Source organism: Malaclemys terrapin, chromosome 7, assembly GCF_027887155.1.
Source record: "Malaclemys terrapin pileata isolate rMalTer1 chromosome 7, rMalTer1.hap1, whole genome shotgun sequence".
Classification (NCBI taxonomy): domain Eukaryota; kingdom Metazoa; phylum Chordata; order Testudines; family Emydidae; genus Malaclemys; species Malaclemys terrapin.
In genome coordinates this window covers 93042233-93060894 of record NC_071511.1, presented here as the reverse complement: position 1 = coordinate 93060894, position 18662 = coordinate 93042233, and the positions used below count along the sequence as shown (strand labels likewise).

The following is an 18662-nucleotide window of genomic DNA, read 5'->3' as shown; positions in this document are numbered from 1 at the left end:
CTGCAGGAAGCTCAGCATCCTCCCCTGCTTCCTTCCCTCATCACTCCTGAGCTGCAAGGGAAGGGGTCACTGTACGGGGAGCTGCTCCCCCATCCGCTCAATCCCCCGTGCATCTGGAACTCCCATACCCAGAAACCCCTGCCAAGCCTCACCCGCACCCAGAACCCCATCTGTTAGTCCCCCATCCTAACAAAACAAATTTAGCTCTTTACTACCAAATTCTTAAAGTGTGCATTACATGCCAAACTTACCTAAGTACTGAAGGATTTAGTGAAGGTGTACAGGGAATGCGACAGCTTACCAAAAACACTGCTTTAGTAGTATACATTTTGTAATGGGAGCAAGGAATAAGGCAAGGCTCCTGTTGCATCTTGTGAAGTGAGAGTATTTAAGGCAGTTTTGTTAGTTTTTGTTTGAGATAAATTTAAACAACCCATAAAATAGTCTTCATACTTAAAACCAATATCTGATAGATTGTAGATCCTAGGTCCTACCCAGGCTGGATGTCATGTCACCAGGAAAATGAGAGTTCAATACAGTGAAATCAGAAAGACTATTTGGTAAGTCTTGTGTTTTTTCAAAAGCATTGGGTTTTACCTGAGAAGGTTGGTTGCAATGGATGTGCAAGTTTTGGAGATAAGCCACTGTCTGTGTAAATGGAGCTTTACTTATCTACGCCTTTCCCCAGCTGAGTGCCTGGGACCTAGTAAGGCAGGAATCACTGCATGTTGTTTGCATCATCTGTTCTACTTTTTATACAGTAGGGCAAGTGTGCTTTCAGTTTAAGAAGTCTGCCATGCAATCTGACAGTCTAATAGAAATACTCCTGAAGTGACTATTCTAATTTTCTTGGGGAATATCATGTAGAAATATTGGTTTCAGAGTAGCAGCCGTGTTAGTCTGTATCCGCAAAAAGGAGTACTTGTGGCACCTTAGAGACTAACAAATTTATTAGAGCATAAGCTTTCATGGACTACAGCCCACTTCTTCGGATGAAATATTGGGATATCCTCACACTACTGAAGCCTAATTATTTTGGCCAAAGTTCAGTATACTCATATTGGGTAAATCACAAACCTGAAATGAAGAATTCATTTCTTTGTCTACAGTTTATAGAAGCCAGAACAGAAAGTCACTGCTGTCCTTCCAGTAACGAGGGGCAACTGCCACCATTAAATAGTAGTGTAAATACACAAAGGTCTTTTGGATTGACAGCACTTGAAATCACTCTACCCAGTGACCAATGGTGTCCACTCAGATGCAAAGACCCAGTCACTCATGTCTCACCCTACGTAAACCAAACAAAAAGAGCTGATTCTACTAAACTACACAGCATGGTGTTTTCAGCCCCAGTTTCAAATTTCACATTATTTCATGTTGCACAAGTTATTTTTCTTTTATAATCCCAAAGATCAATTGTGATGCAGCTAGCCTTTGCAAACCTTCCAGATTTTTCCTCTTGTGTAATCACCCAGGGCAGTTCAGTAAGACACCGAGGGGAATGTTCCTAGAACACAAATGCATATTCCAAAAATCCAATCCACTTAAAAAATCCACAGCTAATATATGCAGATACATCCTCAAATGCATCTGTTCCTGATAATGTAATATTCTGGTTAAAGTCAGAGTTTTCACCCTCTTCTTAACAAGGAATATGAGGACAGAATACAGTCCAAACTTGCTCCCTTTCCCATGCCATTACTTAAAACATTACACCCACACATTCAACTAAGGTTTCTCCTTAAGCTCCTCCAGGACCGCCTCTGTCCCATTCCCTAGTTTCCTTTGCCTTAATGGGACATTCCAACTTGTGATATTCTGGTTGGAACAAAAGATGCACCCAGGAAAAATTCTTCTGCATACATATGCAAGAGTCAGACCTAATGACAAGAGAAAAGAGCCCTGTATACCTGCATGATGCATCCTAGAATCTGCCACCTTATTACACATGGGTAGTAGTGCTCTAGTTAAATGTATATGAAGTCTTGAGAGCAGAGCAAGTGTCATGTCTGAATTTATAATCAACACATTACTAGTTGCGAGAGTGACAGTGTGTGTTACCCCATTCTGACTAAAAAAAAAAGTAAAGTAAAAAATTATCTTGCATGAGATGCACATGCTGTCCTATGTCAACAGGAATCTTAAATAAAATGAGAAGGATGCGCTTAAGGGTCACATTTAACAGATATTTTAAAAATAAGCATTTTCTATTTAAAAGTTTCTGAATGAAGAGATGAGAAAGTATGACCAGATAGGGCTTCTTATAAACCAAAGTTTTTTCTGCATATACACAGACCATTGCAGTGGTGTGACACCACTAAGGCCTGGTCTACACTAGGCGTTTATGTCGAAGTTAGCGCCGTTACATCGAATTAACCCTGCACCCGTCCACACTGCGATGCTATTTAGTTCGACATAGAGGTCTCTTTAATTCGACTTCTGTACTCCTCCCCGACGAGGGGAGTAGCGCTAAATTCGACATGGCCATGTCGAATTAGGCTAGGTGTGGATGGAAATCGACGCTAATAGCTCCAGGAGCTATCCCACAGTGCACCACTCTGTTCACGCTCTGGACAGCAGTGCGAGCTCGGATGCTCTGACCAGCCACACAGGAAAAGCCCCGGGAAAATTTGAATTTGAATTCCTTTTCCTGTCTGGCCAGTTTGAATCTCATTTCCTGTCTGGACATTGTGGCGAGCACAGCAGCACTGGCAACGATGCAGAGCTCTCCAGCAGTGATGGCCGTGCAGTCTGTGAATAGAAAGAGGGCCCCAGCATGGACTGATCGGGAAGTCTTGGATCTCATCGCTGTGTGGGGCGATGAGTCCGTGCTTTCCGAGCTGCGATCCAAAAGACGGAATGCAAAGATCTACGAGAAGATCTCTAAAGACATGTCAGAGAGAGGATACAGCCGGGATGCAACGCAGTGCTGCGTGAAAATCAAGGAGCTGAGACAAGGCTACCAGAAGACCAAAGAGGCAAACGGACGCTCCGGATCCCATCCCCAGACATCCCGTTTCTACGAGGCACTGCATTCCATCCTCGGTGCGGCCGCCACCACTACCCCACCAGTGACCGTGGACTCTGAGGATGGGATAGTCTCCACGGCCGGTTCCTCGGACATGTTAGGGGACGGGGAAGATGAGGAAGGAGATGAGGAGGGCGAGGCAGTCGGCAGCGTTCACAACGCCGATTTCCCCGACAGCCAGGATCTCTTCATCACCCTTACAGAGATCCCCTACGAAGCGTCCCCAGCCGTTACCCCGGACACAGAATCTGGGGAAGGATCAGCCAGTAAGTGTTGTAAACATCTAAACATTTATTTTTAACAGAACAGGAATATTAACAATTAAAAGAATGGGTTGTTCATGATTACTGTGCCCTAGGCGCTTAACGGTTTAGTCATGGGCAGTGCAAGTTTTGAAAAAAAATCTAGCAATGTCCGGTTTTCCGTGATTGTCCTGCACAAGCCGCTCTACTGTTTATTCCCTGCTACTGCAGCTACAGTAAAATGCGGTCCATATGTCCGGGGATAGAGCAGTAATCCTCCTGGGACATCTCGATGAAGCTCTCCTGCAGGTAATTGGAAAGCCGTTGCATGAGGTTCCTGGGGAGAGCGGCCTTATTGGGTCCTCCGAAGTACGACACGTTGCTGCGCCACGAGACTATCAAGTACTCGGGAATCATTGCTCTGCACAGCAGGGCGGCATACGGCCCTGGTCTTTGGAGGCTTTCCCGGAGCATTCTCTCTCTCTCGCTCTCAGAGATCCTCATCAGGGTGATGTCGCCCATGGTGACCTGCTTTGAATTAGGTAGGGGAATGTTAGTGTTGGGACTGCTTGCCCGTTCCTTTACAGAACTGTAACCGCTGGTTTGTAGCCACGCGGTGGAGGCGGGAGAGGGGCAGCTGAAAGGGATCGTTCCCGGGGACAGCCACGAGGGTGTGGGACAGTGGCAGAGTTCCCGCTTGCCGGATTGCTGGCAGCAGGGACTGACATTGCTTTAAATGTGAAATGAGGCCAGTGGTAATATAAAAGTTTTAAACTGCCACAAGTCTACGGCTTACCATGTCTGCTTGCAACAGAAATTCCGTTGTGCTGCCCCGCTTCTCAAATGTGCTGTGCAAGACCCCAGGCACTGAATGCGAAGGCCGAGAATTCGACCTTGTGCTGAGTGCGCATGTGATAGGTGCTGTGCATGGTCTTGTTCACAGAGAAAGACTATGTTCTTTGTTCACAACTACATTTATCTTTCTGAGGAATTCACTCCCTTTTTCCCATTTCCACAGCCCCATCTGCGACTGTCTCACAACCTAGCCTGGCATCACACTCCCAGAGGCTAGCGCGGATTAGGCGTAGGAAGAAGAGGACACGGGAGGACATGTTCTCTGAGCTTATGGCCTCTTCCCAAGCCCAGGCAGCACAGCAGACCCAGTGGCGGGAGAACTTGACCCGAATGCACCAAGCAAACATGGATCGGGAGGCGAGGTGGCGGCAGGAAGACCAGCAGGCGACTCAAACGCTGCTTGGACTACTGAGGGAGCAAACGGACACGCTCCGGCGCCTTGTGGATGTTCTGCAGGAACGGAGGCAGGAGGACAGAGCCCCGCTGCAGTCCATCTCTAACCGCCCTCCCCCGCCACCAAGTCCCATACCCACCTCACCCAAAGTGCAAAGAAGGAGAGGCGGCAGAGTCCCTGCTAACTCTCACTCCACCCCTGCAGAGAGCTCTAGTAGCAGAAGGCTCTCATTCCCCAAAATTTGAAAAGTTCTTTCCTTCCCGCCTGACACAAGCCCCCATCCAAGTTTCACCTCCCAGTTCCATGTGTAGTTGATAATAAAAAATACGTTTCTGTTAACTACTGTTTCAATCATGTTCTTTTGGAGGAGGAGGAGGGGAAAGGGGGTTGGTAATTGGACAGGACAGTCACCTTTGGCAGGGTACATAGGCGGGGGCAGGTACAGCAGCAGGGCACATACACAGTGCAGTGATGCAGTGACTAGTTACCCTGGTTAGTCTGGGAGGTTGTTTTCAGGTTATGTGGTGGGGGGGTGGGTTGCTCTGTGACTTTGTGGCGGGGGAGGGCAGTTACAGATCTTAAGCGGCGGTCCTTAGGCAGGATCACAGAGCCACACAGCAGGGAATCTGTAACCGTCCTCCCCCGCCACAAAGTCACATAGACCCCCCGTACACACAGTCCCGATCAGGAGGGGTGACAGGCTCCGTTGAAACAACCATCCCACCGCAGCGGAGCCTGTCAATCCTTGAGTTTAGAAGCTGCATTCGCGTCACTACACTACACCCGCTCCGCACCACAGTCTGCGTCCCAGTTTTAAAAAATTCCCGCGAAAACAGTATTAAAGAAAACGGTGTGCATTAACAAAGTAGAACTATTTTTATTTCGAAACGTGTGTTGGAAGGGGGGTGAAGGGGGTATGTAACTGGATAGGATAGTCAACATTAACTGGGTAAAGAAACGGGGGCAAGTTTAGCTTCTCTGTACACAAACTTTAAAGTCACAGGTTACCCTGCTCACTCAGGAACTTTGCTTTCAAAGCCTCCCGGATGCACAGCGCTTCCCGCTGGTCTCTTCTAATCGCCTGGCTGTCTGGCTGTGCGTAATCAGCAGCCAGGCTATTTTCCTCAACCTCCCACCCCGCCATAAAGGTCTCCCCCTTGCTCTCACAGAGATCGTGGAGCACACAGCAAGCTGCTATAACAATGGGGATATTGGTTTCGCCGAGATCACAGCGAGTCAGTAAGCTTCTCCATCTCCCCTTGAGACGGCCAAAAGCACACTCCACCACCATTCTGCACTTGCTCAGCCGGTAGTTGAAGAGTTCTTTTTCAGTGTCCAGGGCGCCAGTATAGGGCTTCATGAGCCAGGGCATTAGCGGGTAGGCTGGGTCCCCGAGGATGACTATAGGCATCTCCACATCCCCAACAGTTATTTTGTGGTCCGGGAAGTAAATACCTTGTTGCAGCCGTCTAAACAGACCAGAGTTCCTAAAAACACGAGCGTCATGAACCTTGCCCGGCCATCCCACGTAGATGTTGGTAAAACATCCCCGGTGGTCCACCAGTGCTTGCAGCACCATGGAAAAGTAGCCCTTTCGGTTAATGTACTGGGTGGCCTGGTGGTCCGGTGCCAGGATAGGGATGCGAGTTCCATCTATGGCCCCACCGCAGTTTGGGAATCCCATCGCTGCGAAGCCATCTATGATTGTTTCCACGTTTCCCAGGGTCACTACCTTTGGCAGCAGTACATCAACGATTGCCTTCGCTACTTGCATCACAACAACCCCCACGGTAGATTTGCCCACCCCAAACTGGTTCGCGACTGACCGGTAGCTGTCTGGCGTTGCAAGCTTCCAGAGGGCTATGCCCACTCGCTTCTGTACACTCAGTGCAGCTCGCAACCGGGTGTCACTGCGCTTCAGGGCAGGGGACAGCAACTCAAAGTTCCAGGAAAGTTCCCTTCCGCATGCGAAAGTTTCGCAGCCACTGGGATTCATCCCAGACCTGCAGCACTATGCGGTCCCACCACTCAGTGCTTGTTTCCCGTGCCCAGAATCGCCGTTCCACGGCATCAACATGACCCATTGCCACCGTGATGTCCTCGGCGCTGGGTCCCCTGCTTTCTGAGAGGTCTGTGCTACTCTCAGACTTCAGGACATCACCGCGGTGCCGTAGCCTCCTCGCCTGACTTTTCTGCATCTGCCTCAGGGAAACCTGTATGATAAGCTGCGAGGCGTTGAGAGCGGCCACAACTGCAGCGATGGTCGCAGCGTGCTCCATGCTCGCAGTGCTGTGTTGTCCGCGCTGTCAATGACTGGAAAAGTGCGCGAACTGATTTCCCGCTGGCGCTTTCAGGGAGGGAGGGCGGGAGTGATGGACGGATGACGACAGTTACCCAAAAGCATCCTCGACACATTTTGTTACCCAGAAGGCATTGCCGGCTACACCCAGAATTCCAATGGGCAGAGGGGACTGCGGGAACTGTGGGATAGCTGACCACAGCGCACCGCTTCGAATGTCGACGCTTTCACCGTTAGTGTGGACGCACAAAGTCGAATTACTGTCCTTAGTGTGGACACACACGTTCGACTTTGCAATATCGATTCCAAAAATTCGATGCAAGTAAAATCGAACTACTCTCGTAGTGTAGACAAGGCCTAAGTTTGAAACATCTAGTCTGCTTAAGTAATTATCTGGCTCCCATGACAGATTCAGATTCTGCAGAAACCATATTTTCATTAACAAATTGTAACTCTCATGATTGTGAAAAAAAAACTTCCAAAAGTGAACTGTATGTACTCTCAAATCTGCAAAAACAGTTTTGTTTTTTTTTTTAAACTGTTAGAAAGCTATCTAAAAGTTTGTTAAGCTATTACAGCCTACCAGAAGGCTTGCAGCAGATACATGTATCTTGTTTTGAGATAAGTAAATCATTTCCCAAATTACAAAAACTAGATTTCCTTATACTTTACTGTAGAGTAAATTGTGGTTTTGAAGAATGACACTAGCTTAAAATAGAGACCCTATCATGACTTAGTGCTAGCAGATCCAAAAACTGTGTTTAAAACCTTTGACTGCATGATGAATGTGAGGAAGGCCAAGGGTCTTAACTTTCCAGTGAGATATTGTAGACTGTTGAAGTATTTTAGTCAAGTTTCTTTGAAAGGACAAAGTGCAAAAAATATTTCCTCAAGTCAAACACTATCAGAAAAGATAAGAACTAAACAGTCTTGATGAAGCAACTACATATTTTAGTCAAACATCTGAAAGTCAGTTATGCAACAATATTTGCAAACTCAATGAAAATGTAGTGGCACAAACCATTATTATGGTTACACAAAATAAAAGGTTCTCCTTCCACATTCAGCTGTAACTGGTCCACAGAAAAAAGCAAAACTACAAAGTTTAAATGTAGCCTAAGACAATACAGGCAAATTCAATACAAGTGTAAAGCAGTCTGTCAAATATAATTCAACAACAGATTTTCTTTATAGTTGGAGCACAAGTGTGCCCCTGCCAACCTTCTACTTTTGGACAGACCTATTTACTCACTCTCAAAATAAAGGAGCACTTAATGAAATAAAAGTTATTATGTTGCCTTACAAATGAGTTATTCATCCCCTGGTTTGAGAATTTTCAGAAATCAATTACAAGACAGCTTTCAATTTGGTGAAGTGAGGTATCATCCCACAAAAGGGTACTCTTTACAATTTGTTTATGAATGAATAACTATTGCCCAATATGAAAGATGCCATTTGCTCGCCGTTTTGAAGCTGCTTTACCAAGAGTAGAGAGCAATGAATGCATATATAATGTTTATATATTTTAACAGTGTTTTACTAGAATTATAGTGGAAACTTGGTCTGGTGGTTACAATTCTGGACTGGGGCTCAGAAGATATGGTTCTAGCCTCAGCTTTACCCTCCACTTCTTGTGGAACCTTGGGGAAGATACTTCTTTTACAGATGAAGAGCTGATGTACAAATGGGCATCATGAATACTTCCCTGATGCACAGGGGTGAGGATGATCAGTTAATATTTATGAAATGCTCAGAGGCAATAGTGGTTGGAGATAAAAGTACATAGATATCTAAGCATTATTTAGTGAACCGATTAGCTAATTCACAGTATTATATTCGAGTCTTCACTGTTTTAATTCTGCCATCTTCTGCTCTGTGACGGAACTACATGCTGTTTTTATTCAAAACTTAAAACCCATTGTAATGTTTTATAATTTCATTACCCAAACAGAAAATGTCCATGACTTGGGCATATGCATTCAGACCTATTTGCTGTACAGATGGCACACTGTTCATCCAGTATCCATAGACAAAAGTACAGATAAAACCAGTGTCAAATAGTTCACAAAATTCTCAGTGTTTAAGAGTTCCCTCTGTGTATGAAATCCAAATACAACTGTGTTTTTGCTAGTGCATGAGACCCAGAGCGAAACCAGAAAGTCTGTCCAAAGTGAGTAAAATGTAAAAAGGATATAAATTAGATTAACATTATTCAAATTACAAACCTGAATAATCTAAATTATATTAATAAGTGAAGAATTTTTGTAAGTTTCAGAATGAATGAGCATGTTTTAGGCCATTTTTAAATACACTGATTATTTCTCACCTATTTTTCCTCCCTCTTTTGTCACCTCCATTTACCATTTTATGGTTTTCTCTGAATTCTTTTTATGGGACTAGTAGTAAATACTTACTGGGTACAGTCAGTGATAGCAATCTGGTCAAATAAAAACTAGATTAAAATCCCAAATTTATCAGTACCTGCAAAGCTATTAAAAAAAAAAATCAAGTCTTTACTAGCTAAAAAGCGGATTTTATTTAACCTTCCTAGAAGGAAAATGGACATAGTAAAAGGCACATGATCTGAGGGTATTTAAAAGTCAAACCAGAATTCCAACAAAAATTTAAAGCTTTCACTCCACTTCTGTCAGAAGAAGGGGACTGGCAGGCTACAAGACAAAACCAAGTATGTAGTGTTTGGGAACTTATTTAACCTGACAAATAAAATGGCAAGAATGAAAGCACTTTCTGGTCAGAACTGTTGCTAGAAATAAAAGGTATAAATTGCATTACAAATCAATAAAAGTGGGTATAGTGGACTGCAAAAATCTTTCACGCATTAGGAAAATGGCTCCCCAACAAAAGCAAGGTGACTTTAATCTCACCAAAAAAAAAAAAAAGTATGCTTCCTTTAAACGTGGCTTAGTGGTTTTAGCAGGTCTAGTGACAGCGATACCAGGTAAGAAGTATCCTGGCCTGTGTTCCCTCTAAGGTGTGCACCTGTGCAGCCGCACATGAGGCCATCAAGGGCTATGCACCAGCCGCGCTCACAGGTGAACGTGGAGGGTGGGGGCAGTGGGGTGAGGTGATGGAGGTTTGGGGGAGATTGGGGCGTGCAGGGCACCTTTCTCCCCAGTCCCAGCCCCAGCTAGGGTTGCAGTGGCGATGGCAGAGGTAATTTCTCAAACACTCAACTCTTCATTTTCAATTATAAAGCTCAAACTCCACCTAAGAGCTCTGGTGACAAACAGACTGGAGCTCACGTTGTTTGCGTAGCCACTGGGACCCAGAATCAAAAATACAACATTACTTCAGAGTCCACCCACCCCTTTATCTAATACATTGATTCATATGTTGTTGTGGCTTTTTTATTAATTATTATAAAAAACTTCACACCCACACCAACTCCTTCCCGAAACAAAGCTTCCCCTTGCAGCTGCTAGATTTTAACACATGCATGATGGTAAGGGCATGAGAGTAAGTCAGCTCCTTAGCACAGGCTCATGTATGATACTGCAGCTAATTTGGTATATTAAATACACATACAAAATTGAACATGTAGATTATATCGAAGCTTTGCTTCATGTTTCTCTTACCCAATATGCATTTAACTAAATACTAATCTATATTAGAGCTGACAAATCAATTCAGAATGCTTATCTGTTCTAAATTTTGTGTAAGAAGAGTAAATTACACAGCTTTTATTTTGAAAGGCAAACTTTTAATGTTAAGTGTATCTAACTTCTTGCTTACCAAATATCTACCAGAAGGCTTGCAGCAGATACCAAATATCTGACAACTAAGTCAGATTGACAGTTTCCTTTTAATTCTCTTTGAATTCCTGACCTTTAGGATTCATCTAAAGATTATCTAGTATTAAACACAACGTGTTAGGGTTAGATTAAAAAGGAGACCATGTCATAGCTAGCACACTCATCTCCTAATACTAGTTGTCAAGAAAAGGGCTTCAACAGTGATAAGCAGCAAGCATCCTTGCTTGCTTTCAAAAGCCAAATGGAAAGTGTTAAGTGATTTTGTTCAACTGAGTTGGCACACTGAAGCTGCAACTGCTCTTGCTAGTAAAGTTAAGAATGTACATATTTGCTTGCAAGATCAGGGTCTCAGAACCAAAAGACTAAGGATTCTTAATATTTTGCTGTGGTGAATGGTTAACATACAAGTCCACGAGTATGTGCTACTCTGTTTGCGGGACATGAATGACAGGTAATTAATTCAGATGAAAGTTAAACTTAAATATTTACTTCCCACCTCATTGGACAGAGTGGAAGTGCATGAGAAGGCAGAGAAGTACATTTGAGTCTCAAATTTCAGTAAGTTATGCCCTTTTTGTCTACAAACTCAAGCAGTTTTAATGTCACCCACATGTATTAGATCTAAACTCCACTTTAGTTTTAGTTTCTAAAACATATGAAGCCCCAAAACTGTTAGGAATGAATGAATATCCATTTTGTTCAATTGCTGTGCAAGTCAAGCTAGTGGATTCAATTTTAAAGTCAGTAAGACAAACCTACATGAACATTTTGCGGATCTGGAATTAAAAGCCAGCCGGATCACTTTTAATTAAAAACATGTGTTTGGTACTTTAATATAGGTATTTTTCCACATCTCCTCAGATATGACTTGTAAGTTGATTGATTATTCATCTTTAGCCTATTATTCCTCTGCTCATATAAGGGGAGATTTGTATAAGAATTAGACTTTAGTCCATAACAATACACAGGATTTAGGTCTTAAAAAAAAAAAAAAAAAAAAAAGAGCCAACAGACTAGATTATTGGCACACTACAGTGAAAGTGCAGCACCCTGGGACCTCTTACAAAATATCTATAAACACTCCCATTGGCTTTGTTATTTTTCTCATGCTTTTGTTGCTTCTGCCCCCTTCTCCTCTCCACTACTAGGGCCCTATGGAATCAGTTTTATTATTGTGACTTTTCAGATTTCTTATTTTCAGATTTTGTTTTTTTTTCTTTAAAAAAAATTCCATCTTTATGGGGGTTTTTTTTAAATCAAAATTGTTTAAAGTAGCCTTACCTTAAATGCATAAAAATAATCAAAATTGCATTGCAATGGGAAAAAACTGATTTTACAAAAAAATCCAACAATTTAAACAAATCATTCTGCAGATATACAGTAAAAGTAACATATAGAAGTGTGTGTGTGTGTGTGTGTGTGTGTGTGTGTGTGAGAGAGAGAGAGAGAGAATGTGTGTTAAGGGGGAAAGAGAGAGTCTCTTTAAGCACAGATCTCACCAGCCTGAACGCTTGTTCAGACAGCAGCTGGCAGCAACTGGTGCACAGACAGGTGCCTCCCTACCCCCACCCCCTGCAATCCCAGCTCAGTGGAGACCAGGTACACAGGCGGGAGGAGGGGGACACTCCAACATCAGCCTCCAGCCCTCCTCCTCAGCACTGCATAGCACAGCAGATCAGGAGGCTCTCAATATGGAGTCGCTTGACTCTAGCTCAGCTGTGCAGCCCGCCCTGCTTGACACTGCAGTCCTAACGCCAGGGAGAGCAGGGTTCCACGTTAATGTTTTGATTCAGTGATTCCATCCAGGTTCTTGTTAACACAGATTTCATAGGGCCCTACACTATATACCATGACCGATTTAGAAATTTCCTGCAATATCCTGGATAAGCCTTACTGAATTCAGTTATACCTTACTGAAGTTTAAGTATTTTAGAAGTTCACTGTACTAAAAATGGAAATCTTTATGTATTATTGTATGTAGCATCTCTAGGGACAAGACCTGACTAATGTAAATCCAGAAAAGAGTTATGAGCTTCAAAGGACTATTTGAAACTATGTGAACTTTTAAAGTTAAACGAGTTTCCCAGGAAATCTCTAGAGAGAGGTGTATGCAAAAATCCAGCCTTTTGAAGCTACGCCCTGAGGAGAAACCCATTGTTTATGAATTAAGTAATCCCAGATCAAAGGCTCAAATAGAATAGAAGAATGACTCTCAGATTCATGCATGGGCTTCTTCTGAGCTAACACCGGTTATGAACTTGTAATCACAGGAAAGCCCCTTCATGGGGTTTGAAGGACTGTTCACCTGTCAGAGACCTTTGTAGGGTTGGGATGATCTCTGGTAAGCTTATTAGCACGTGCATAGATTCTTTTATCGATTTTAATATGTTTTCACTGTAATGCTTTTATCTTAAGAATAAGAATAAATGTCTACACTATCCACCAAATTGGCAGGTAGCAATTGATCTATCGGGGGTTGATTTATCGCGTGTAGTATAGACATGATAAATCGATCCCCGATCACTCCCCCATTGACTGCTGAACTCCAGCTCCGCGAGAGGCGGAAGCAAAGTCGACAGAGGAGCAGAGGCTGTCATTCCCGCGCCACGAAGATGCGAAGTAAGTGATTCTAAGTCGATCTAAGGTACGTCGACTTCAGCTACGAGAATAGCCTACCTGAAGTTACGCATCTTAGATCAACACCCCCCCCCCCCGTGTAGACCAGGCCTTAGAAAGAGCTGTGTGGTTACTTAACTGCTGGCAGTTATGCTATTTATAGCCTCTAAGAGAAGCCAAGCAGGTCTGCTTAGACAGCCTGATTGTTGGGAAATTCACAGTGTAGGCAGGGAACCTCACAGCCTGTAAACACCCCAGCAGGAGTGTCTCCACCCAAGAGAGGTGATGGCTGGGGAGCCAGAAGCCTGGTAAATTAGTTATCAGGTACAGTAGTTTAACAAACTTAAAATGTTGGTGCTAAACAATTTTATAAGCCTTAAGATTAGAGTTTTCATTACATTAAAAATGAAATCAACAGCAGTAGTTTGCATGTATACAGTTGGCATCTATTTATGTTCTCAGAGTTTTTGAATATAGGTCCAAATGTATGCAAACTTTCTCTCCTGTTAGATGGAAACCAAGTATGTGAACTTTAAAGCAGTAAGTCTACTGTAGGGCAGCAAAGAAAAACTGGACAAGCCAGAGTGACCCAAGGGGGGTCCTGCGTTAGTCTAAATTTGACAGAAGTGTATTTAGACTCATGAAAACTTTAATAAGGGGAAGAGAAGATTTTTGTTTTCTATTGTATACTAGTCCAGACCTCCTCAATCCAGTCTAATGTTTTAGGCTGGGTTTATCGCCTTACAGGCTCCTGAAGCAGCCTTCTGCTCAACTATATCATCCCATCCACTGCATTCTGCAATAATATGCATTCAACCCAAAGCAGCTGCCTTGCAGATCTTTAACAAGGATGCTCTCTAATTATGACAAAGCTAAGCACTGTCCTAACAGCCTTTGAAGGAATTTGAAATTTCTTTTTCCACCACTAAATAAAATAGTTATTCACAGAGGTCTATTCAGAAAGAGATAACCAGATGCACCTTGTCCTTGGAGGCCGCCTTCCTCCCCATTGAGCAAGAGTGCTTTTTTGAATTTCTGATGCAACACGTTGCAGCTAGCCACTGAAATAGACATCTTAGTTCATAACCCCTGGCTGGAGAATGTATACAACTGTGGTCTTGTTCTACTGAAATACATGCTTCATTCTAAAACCTCAACTACAAGAGCTAACTCCCTCTTCCAGATGGTTGATGGACAGCTTCCCCCATGAATGACCACTACCTACAGCCTTTCCCACAAAAGCTCCCTACTTGTATAGGCTGACATCCAGGATTACAGGCAGTCAAGGGGACAAAAGGACATCCCTTTGGACAACTTTTGGGGATGAGCAACTTCTTAAGGACACCACCACAAATTGGAATCTCCTTAGGAACTCAGTTCCTTTGACTGCATTTTCCAATAGACAGGTGTTGAAGAGGCCCAATGGGACTAGGAAAATCAACATCCAGGCTTGTGATTGGAGACCCAAGGGTCTGCAGTAACACCACATGGGATCACAGAAGATGCACAAGCTGCAGAACCTGGTTCAGAGTGTGTACACGGTATGCTCACAGTAATATGTACCTGGCCAGTCAAGATAAGGCTAGAAAAGTTTATGAAACCACCTTTCCTGAGTATCATAACCTGAATAAAGGTTTGGGATTTGAGGGTAAACCAAATTGTAAGGCCTGGTATTAACATTTTTGTCCCAGGTTGGCGAAGCAATAGAAATAAGTGGTAGAAGAGTAAGGATCTGCAGATAGGCATCCTGAAGGTCCATACGACAGAGACATTTTCCTATATTGCCATATGAACTACTGACTTGGGATTCATGCAAAAGTTTGGTGCTCAGAGAACAATTTACATGTCAAATCCTGGATGAAAGCCAGCCTTTTGAATATGCTGAGTAAATGGCTTGTCCTCTCCAGATCCTGCGGGACTGGGATGATAGTTGTGGTTTGCAAGAGATGATTCAAAGCATCTAGTTGGCTTGGCTCTAAAATTGCTTCTGTAGACAGGTATCTTTGTCTGTATTCCAACTACTGGTGACAAACCTAGAAGTCTAAGATGATACGCCCCTTATATAAAACAGCAAAATTAAATCTCAACAGCTCCAATGCTCTTACTCCAAAAAGGGAGGAACTATACTCAAGTATCTGAATTGGTCTAGAACAGTCGTTTTCAATCTTTTTTATTTGGCAATCCCTAAAATATTTCAAATAGAGGTCTAGAATAATTTAAACACAAAAAAAAAAAAAAAAAAAAAAAAAAAAAGAAAAAGTCATCTCCCTCCAGTAGCAGGAGAATCAGAGTAAACACAACTAGGAAAATACATGTGTATCTGAACAAACCTACCTTTAGTATCCAATCTGATATATTACTGGTAAGAAGTAAGTTAAATTCTACATTTTCCGTTTAACTTTAAAAAACAAAAACAAATATCCTTGTTGTTAATGATTTTAACCTGACCTCTCTTAAAATTATGCTGTTCTTAATGAGCTGGAACAGAACATCAACACTCTCTAAATCAAAATGATTAATTTCTTTCAGACTTGGCTGCTGGCTCATCACTTAAGTCTTAAATGATTCAACAACATTTAAAAAAATAAAAAATAAAACACAGGCTTTTGTTAACCCAACAAACAGGGATCGTCTTTAGACTAAGCTCCTTGGGGCAAGAAGCATCTAGCAAAATGGGTCTTGGTCCATGATTAGGGCTCCTAGGGGTTATGGTAATAAAAATAAAATAATGTGAAGAAGTACTTTTCTCCTTTTCAGTGAAATTATTACAACTCAAAAAATAGTGTGCTAAACACCATACCTTCAAGGGTTTTCCCCTGTGGGCCATAACTTGCAACGCTCTCTCTCAGATAAGAAAATAAACAATTTAAAAAGTCTGAGTTAAAGCCGTTGAGCTATGTGTGTGTAGGAGGAGAGAGCAGGTCATAAAAACAAGGTGAAAAACTCCTCCATATCTTATGAATATTTTTGGATGAAACTCCATTCATAGATATTGATACGGCTAAACAGGATGCAGCATGATGAATTAATATTGCCTTATTACATATGAGAGAATCAGTCCCTTAAAGGATGCTAACCAAGCCCAAACATTATTTAATTCTTGAGCCATTATCCAAGTTCTTAGCATTAATCTCCTTCAGGTCTATCCCTTTAGGGCTGCATACGAGTTATGACCAAAGTGCAGAAAGTTGAAAGTTTAAAAAATAAAATAAAAAAAAGCTTTTTTACCTTTTACTCTCCGCAATGGCTTTGTCCAAGTGTTTGAAGATATCTTGAAATAAAATACAGCTGGAACGACTGTTGATATCATACCCATATCCTCTCTTCCAGTACTGCTTTAGGTCATTCAGGTATTCCAGTACCTAGAATAAGATTTTAAAATGTGTAACAAAAATGCAACATTTATTTCGTCTAGATGACGACACTACTACAAATAACATGGCACTGACAGCTTTCTTAGGAAAATGGGCAAGTTTGATCAGTCAGCTTTAAAAAAATGTACATGCCTACTGTTGCGTCTTGAGTTAAAAAATACAAACAAAAATGGCCATTGATTTCTGATCTTCCAGCATGAGTCTACAACTCCTCCTAATGTCTATTTGTATTAGCTTTTTTTTATGGGAAAGCTTCAAGCAGAAGAGCAATGCAATTTCCTGAATTTCTACGGCTGCCATCACCTTGTTTTTATGTATAATGCATCATTAAATGATCAACTTAAAGAGCCTAGAGCCAAGACCTGTCTTGCTGAAGTGAATCCCATCAGACAACATGAGGAGTGCAGAGCCTGCCCAGCTTCCCCTGCTATGGGCAGCTGCACAGGACATCAAAAGCACCATCAAAAGATCCCCACTTGTCTCCCCACACCAGCTTCCCGAGGCAGACTTCTGAAGACCCTAGCATTCCTCAAAGCCAGAGCAACATGTCATTACAAATGAATACTTCAGCTCTTCTGAGGTAGAGACTGCAATACTCCACCAAACCGACTTGAACCACCAATTGATTTGATTACCATACCGGCTCTCATGTTGCTAACCTGGCTGGCTGTCTGGCCTGCCCTACCCCATCATGCCTGGGCTCTTCCTCTGGCCCCTTCCCCCCTCCCCATTTACATGCCAGGTCCCACCATTCCTAGATCCCTACTGCACATTCATACATCAGCTCCATTCTCAGAGACAGCCCTTCAAAGGAACTAGTTTGAAAGCAAACATACTTTTTAAAAAGATCATTTGACCAAAACCATCACCATCCTGGTGAGGAGAACTTTAAACTAGGTTTAAAGGGAGCTGGTGACAAAAGCCCAGAAATAAGTATAAAGGAAAGTGACCTTAAAAGAGGATTAGATTTTGGGGGGTTATGGAAAATTACTATACGGTCATAGGAGCAACAAGAGGGACTCTGATCAACGTCTTAGAAGTCTACACACAATGCAAGGAGTATGGGCAACAAACAGGAAAAACCAGAACTATCAGTACAAAAGCTAAATTATGATAACTGGCATCACAGACTTGGTGGGATAAGCCTCGTGACTGGTATACAGGGGTACAGCTTGTTCAGGAAGGACAGGCACGGTAAAAAGAAACATGGTGTTGCATTATACATCAAGAATATATATACTTATTCAGAAAGAGGTGAGACACAGACCAGTTGTGAGTTTCTGGGTAAAGATAAAAGGGGCAAAAATAGGGCACATCATGATAGGGGTCTACTACAGACCACCAAATCAGGAAGAGGGGGTGGAGGAGACAGTTCTAAAACAAATAAATTTTGCTTAAGTAGTGCTGCAGTTCTGCCTTTTGTCCATTAGAGGCCACTGTGGTGCCAGAACAGCAGGCTGCATTCCTGCCAGCTGTTCTAGTGCCACAGCAGCCCATTGTGGGCAAAAGACAGAACTGCAGCACTTCTTAGGCAAAATACAAAATTTTGCCAGTGCTGCAGAATTCCCCCAGGTGTAGAAGTTCAACACAGCACCCTGCCCGCGGAGCCAGGTGAGGACAGAGTGGAGCACACAGAGCTGCTGGTGGGGAGGGGAAGGTGTCTCAGACTGGGGTTCAGAATGGCTAGTGTGGGGGTACAGACTGGAGAATGGGCTCAGGAGCTAGTGGGTTGACAGCATTGAGCCTGAGGATGGAGGAGGGGGGCTGCAGAGACCCATGGGGATAAGGGCTGTGGGACAGGGGTTAACTGAATGGGAGAGGCTTGGGAGTCAGCCAGGGTCCACATGGGGGAGGCTTCCCAACACCCTAATAATCCCACCCACCCCCTGAAAAAAACCCCTCCCATCCACACCCAACATGCTTAATTGTAACTGGCATGATTATATTGTGTTATTATGACAAATAAAATATGCAGAATTTTCAAATATTGTGTGCAGAATTTTTAATTTTTTTGGTAAAGAATTCCTCCAGGAGTAATAAATATCCAAAACATGACACCTGGTCATAGTGGGGGGGACTCT

The 18662-nt window shown here is 43.1% G+C and overlaps 1 protein-coding gene across 6 annotated transcripts in view; it reads right to left on the bottom strand.

Annotated features, from left to right (window-relative positions):
- MINPP1 (multiple inositol-polyphosphate phosphatase 1) overlaps positions 1-18662 on the bottom strand; it is a 79358-nt gene that overhangs the window by 47336 nt on the left and 13360 nt on the right. For 5 of the 6 annotated variants that reach the window (XM_054035305.1, XM_054035308.1, XM_054035306.1 and 2 more), the window contains exon 4: positions 16436-16569. In XM_054035305.1, coding sequence (XP_053891280.1) covers positions 16436-16569 — 134 coding nt within the window. Of the gene's footprint in view, positions 1-3675; positions 3802-16435; positions 16570-18662 lie in introns of those variants that run through there. The other variant, XM_054035309.1, reaches the window with a different exon arrangement.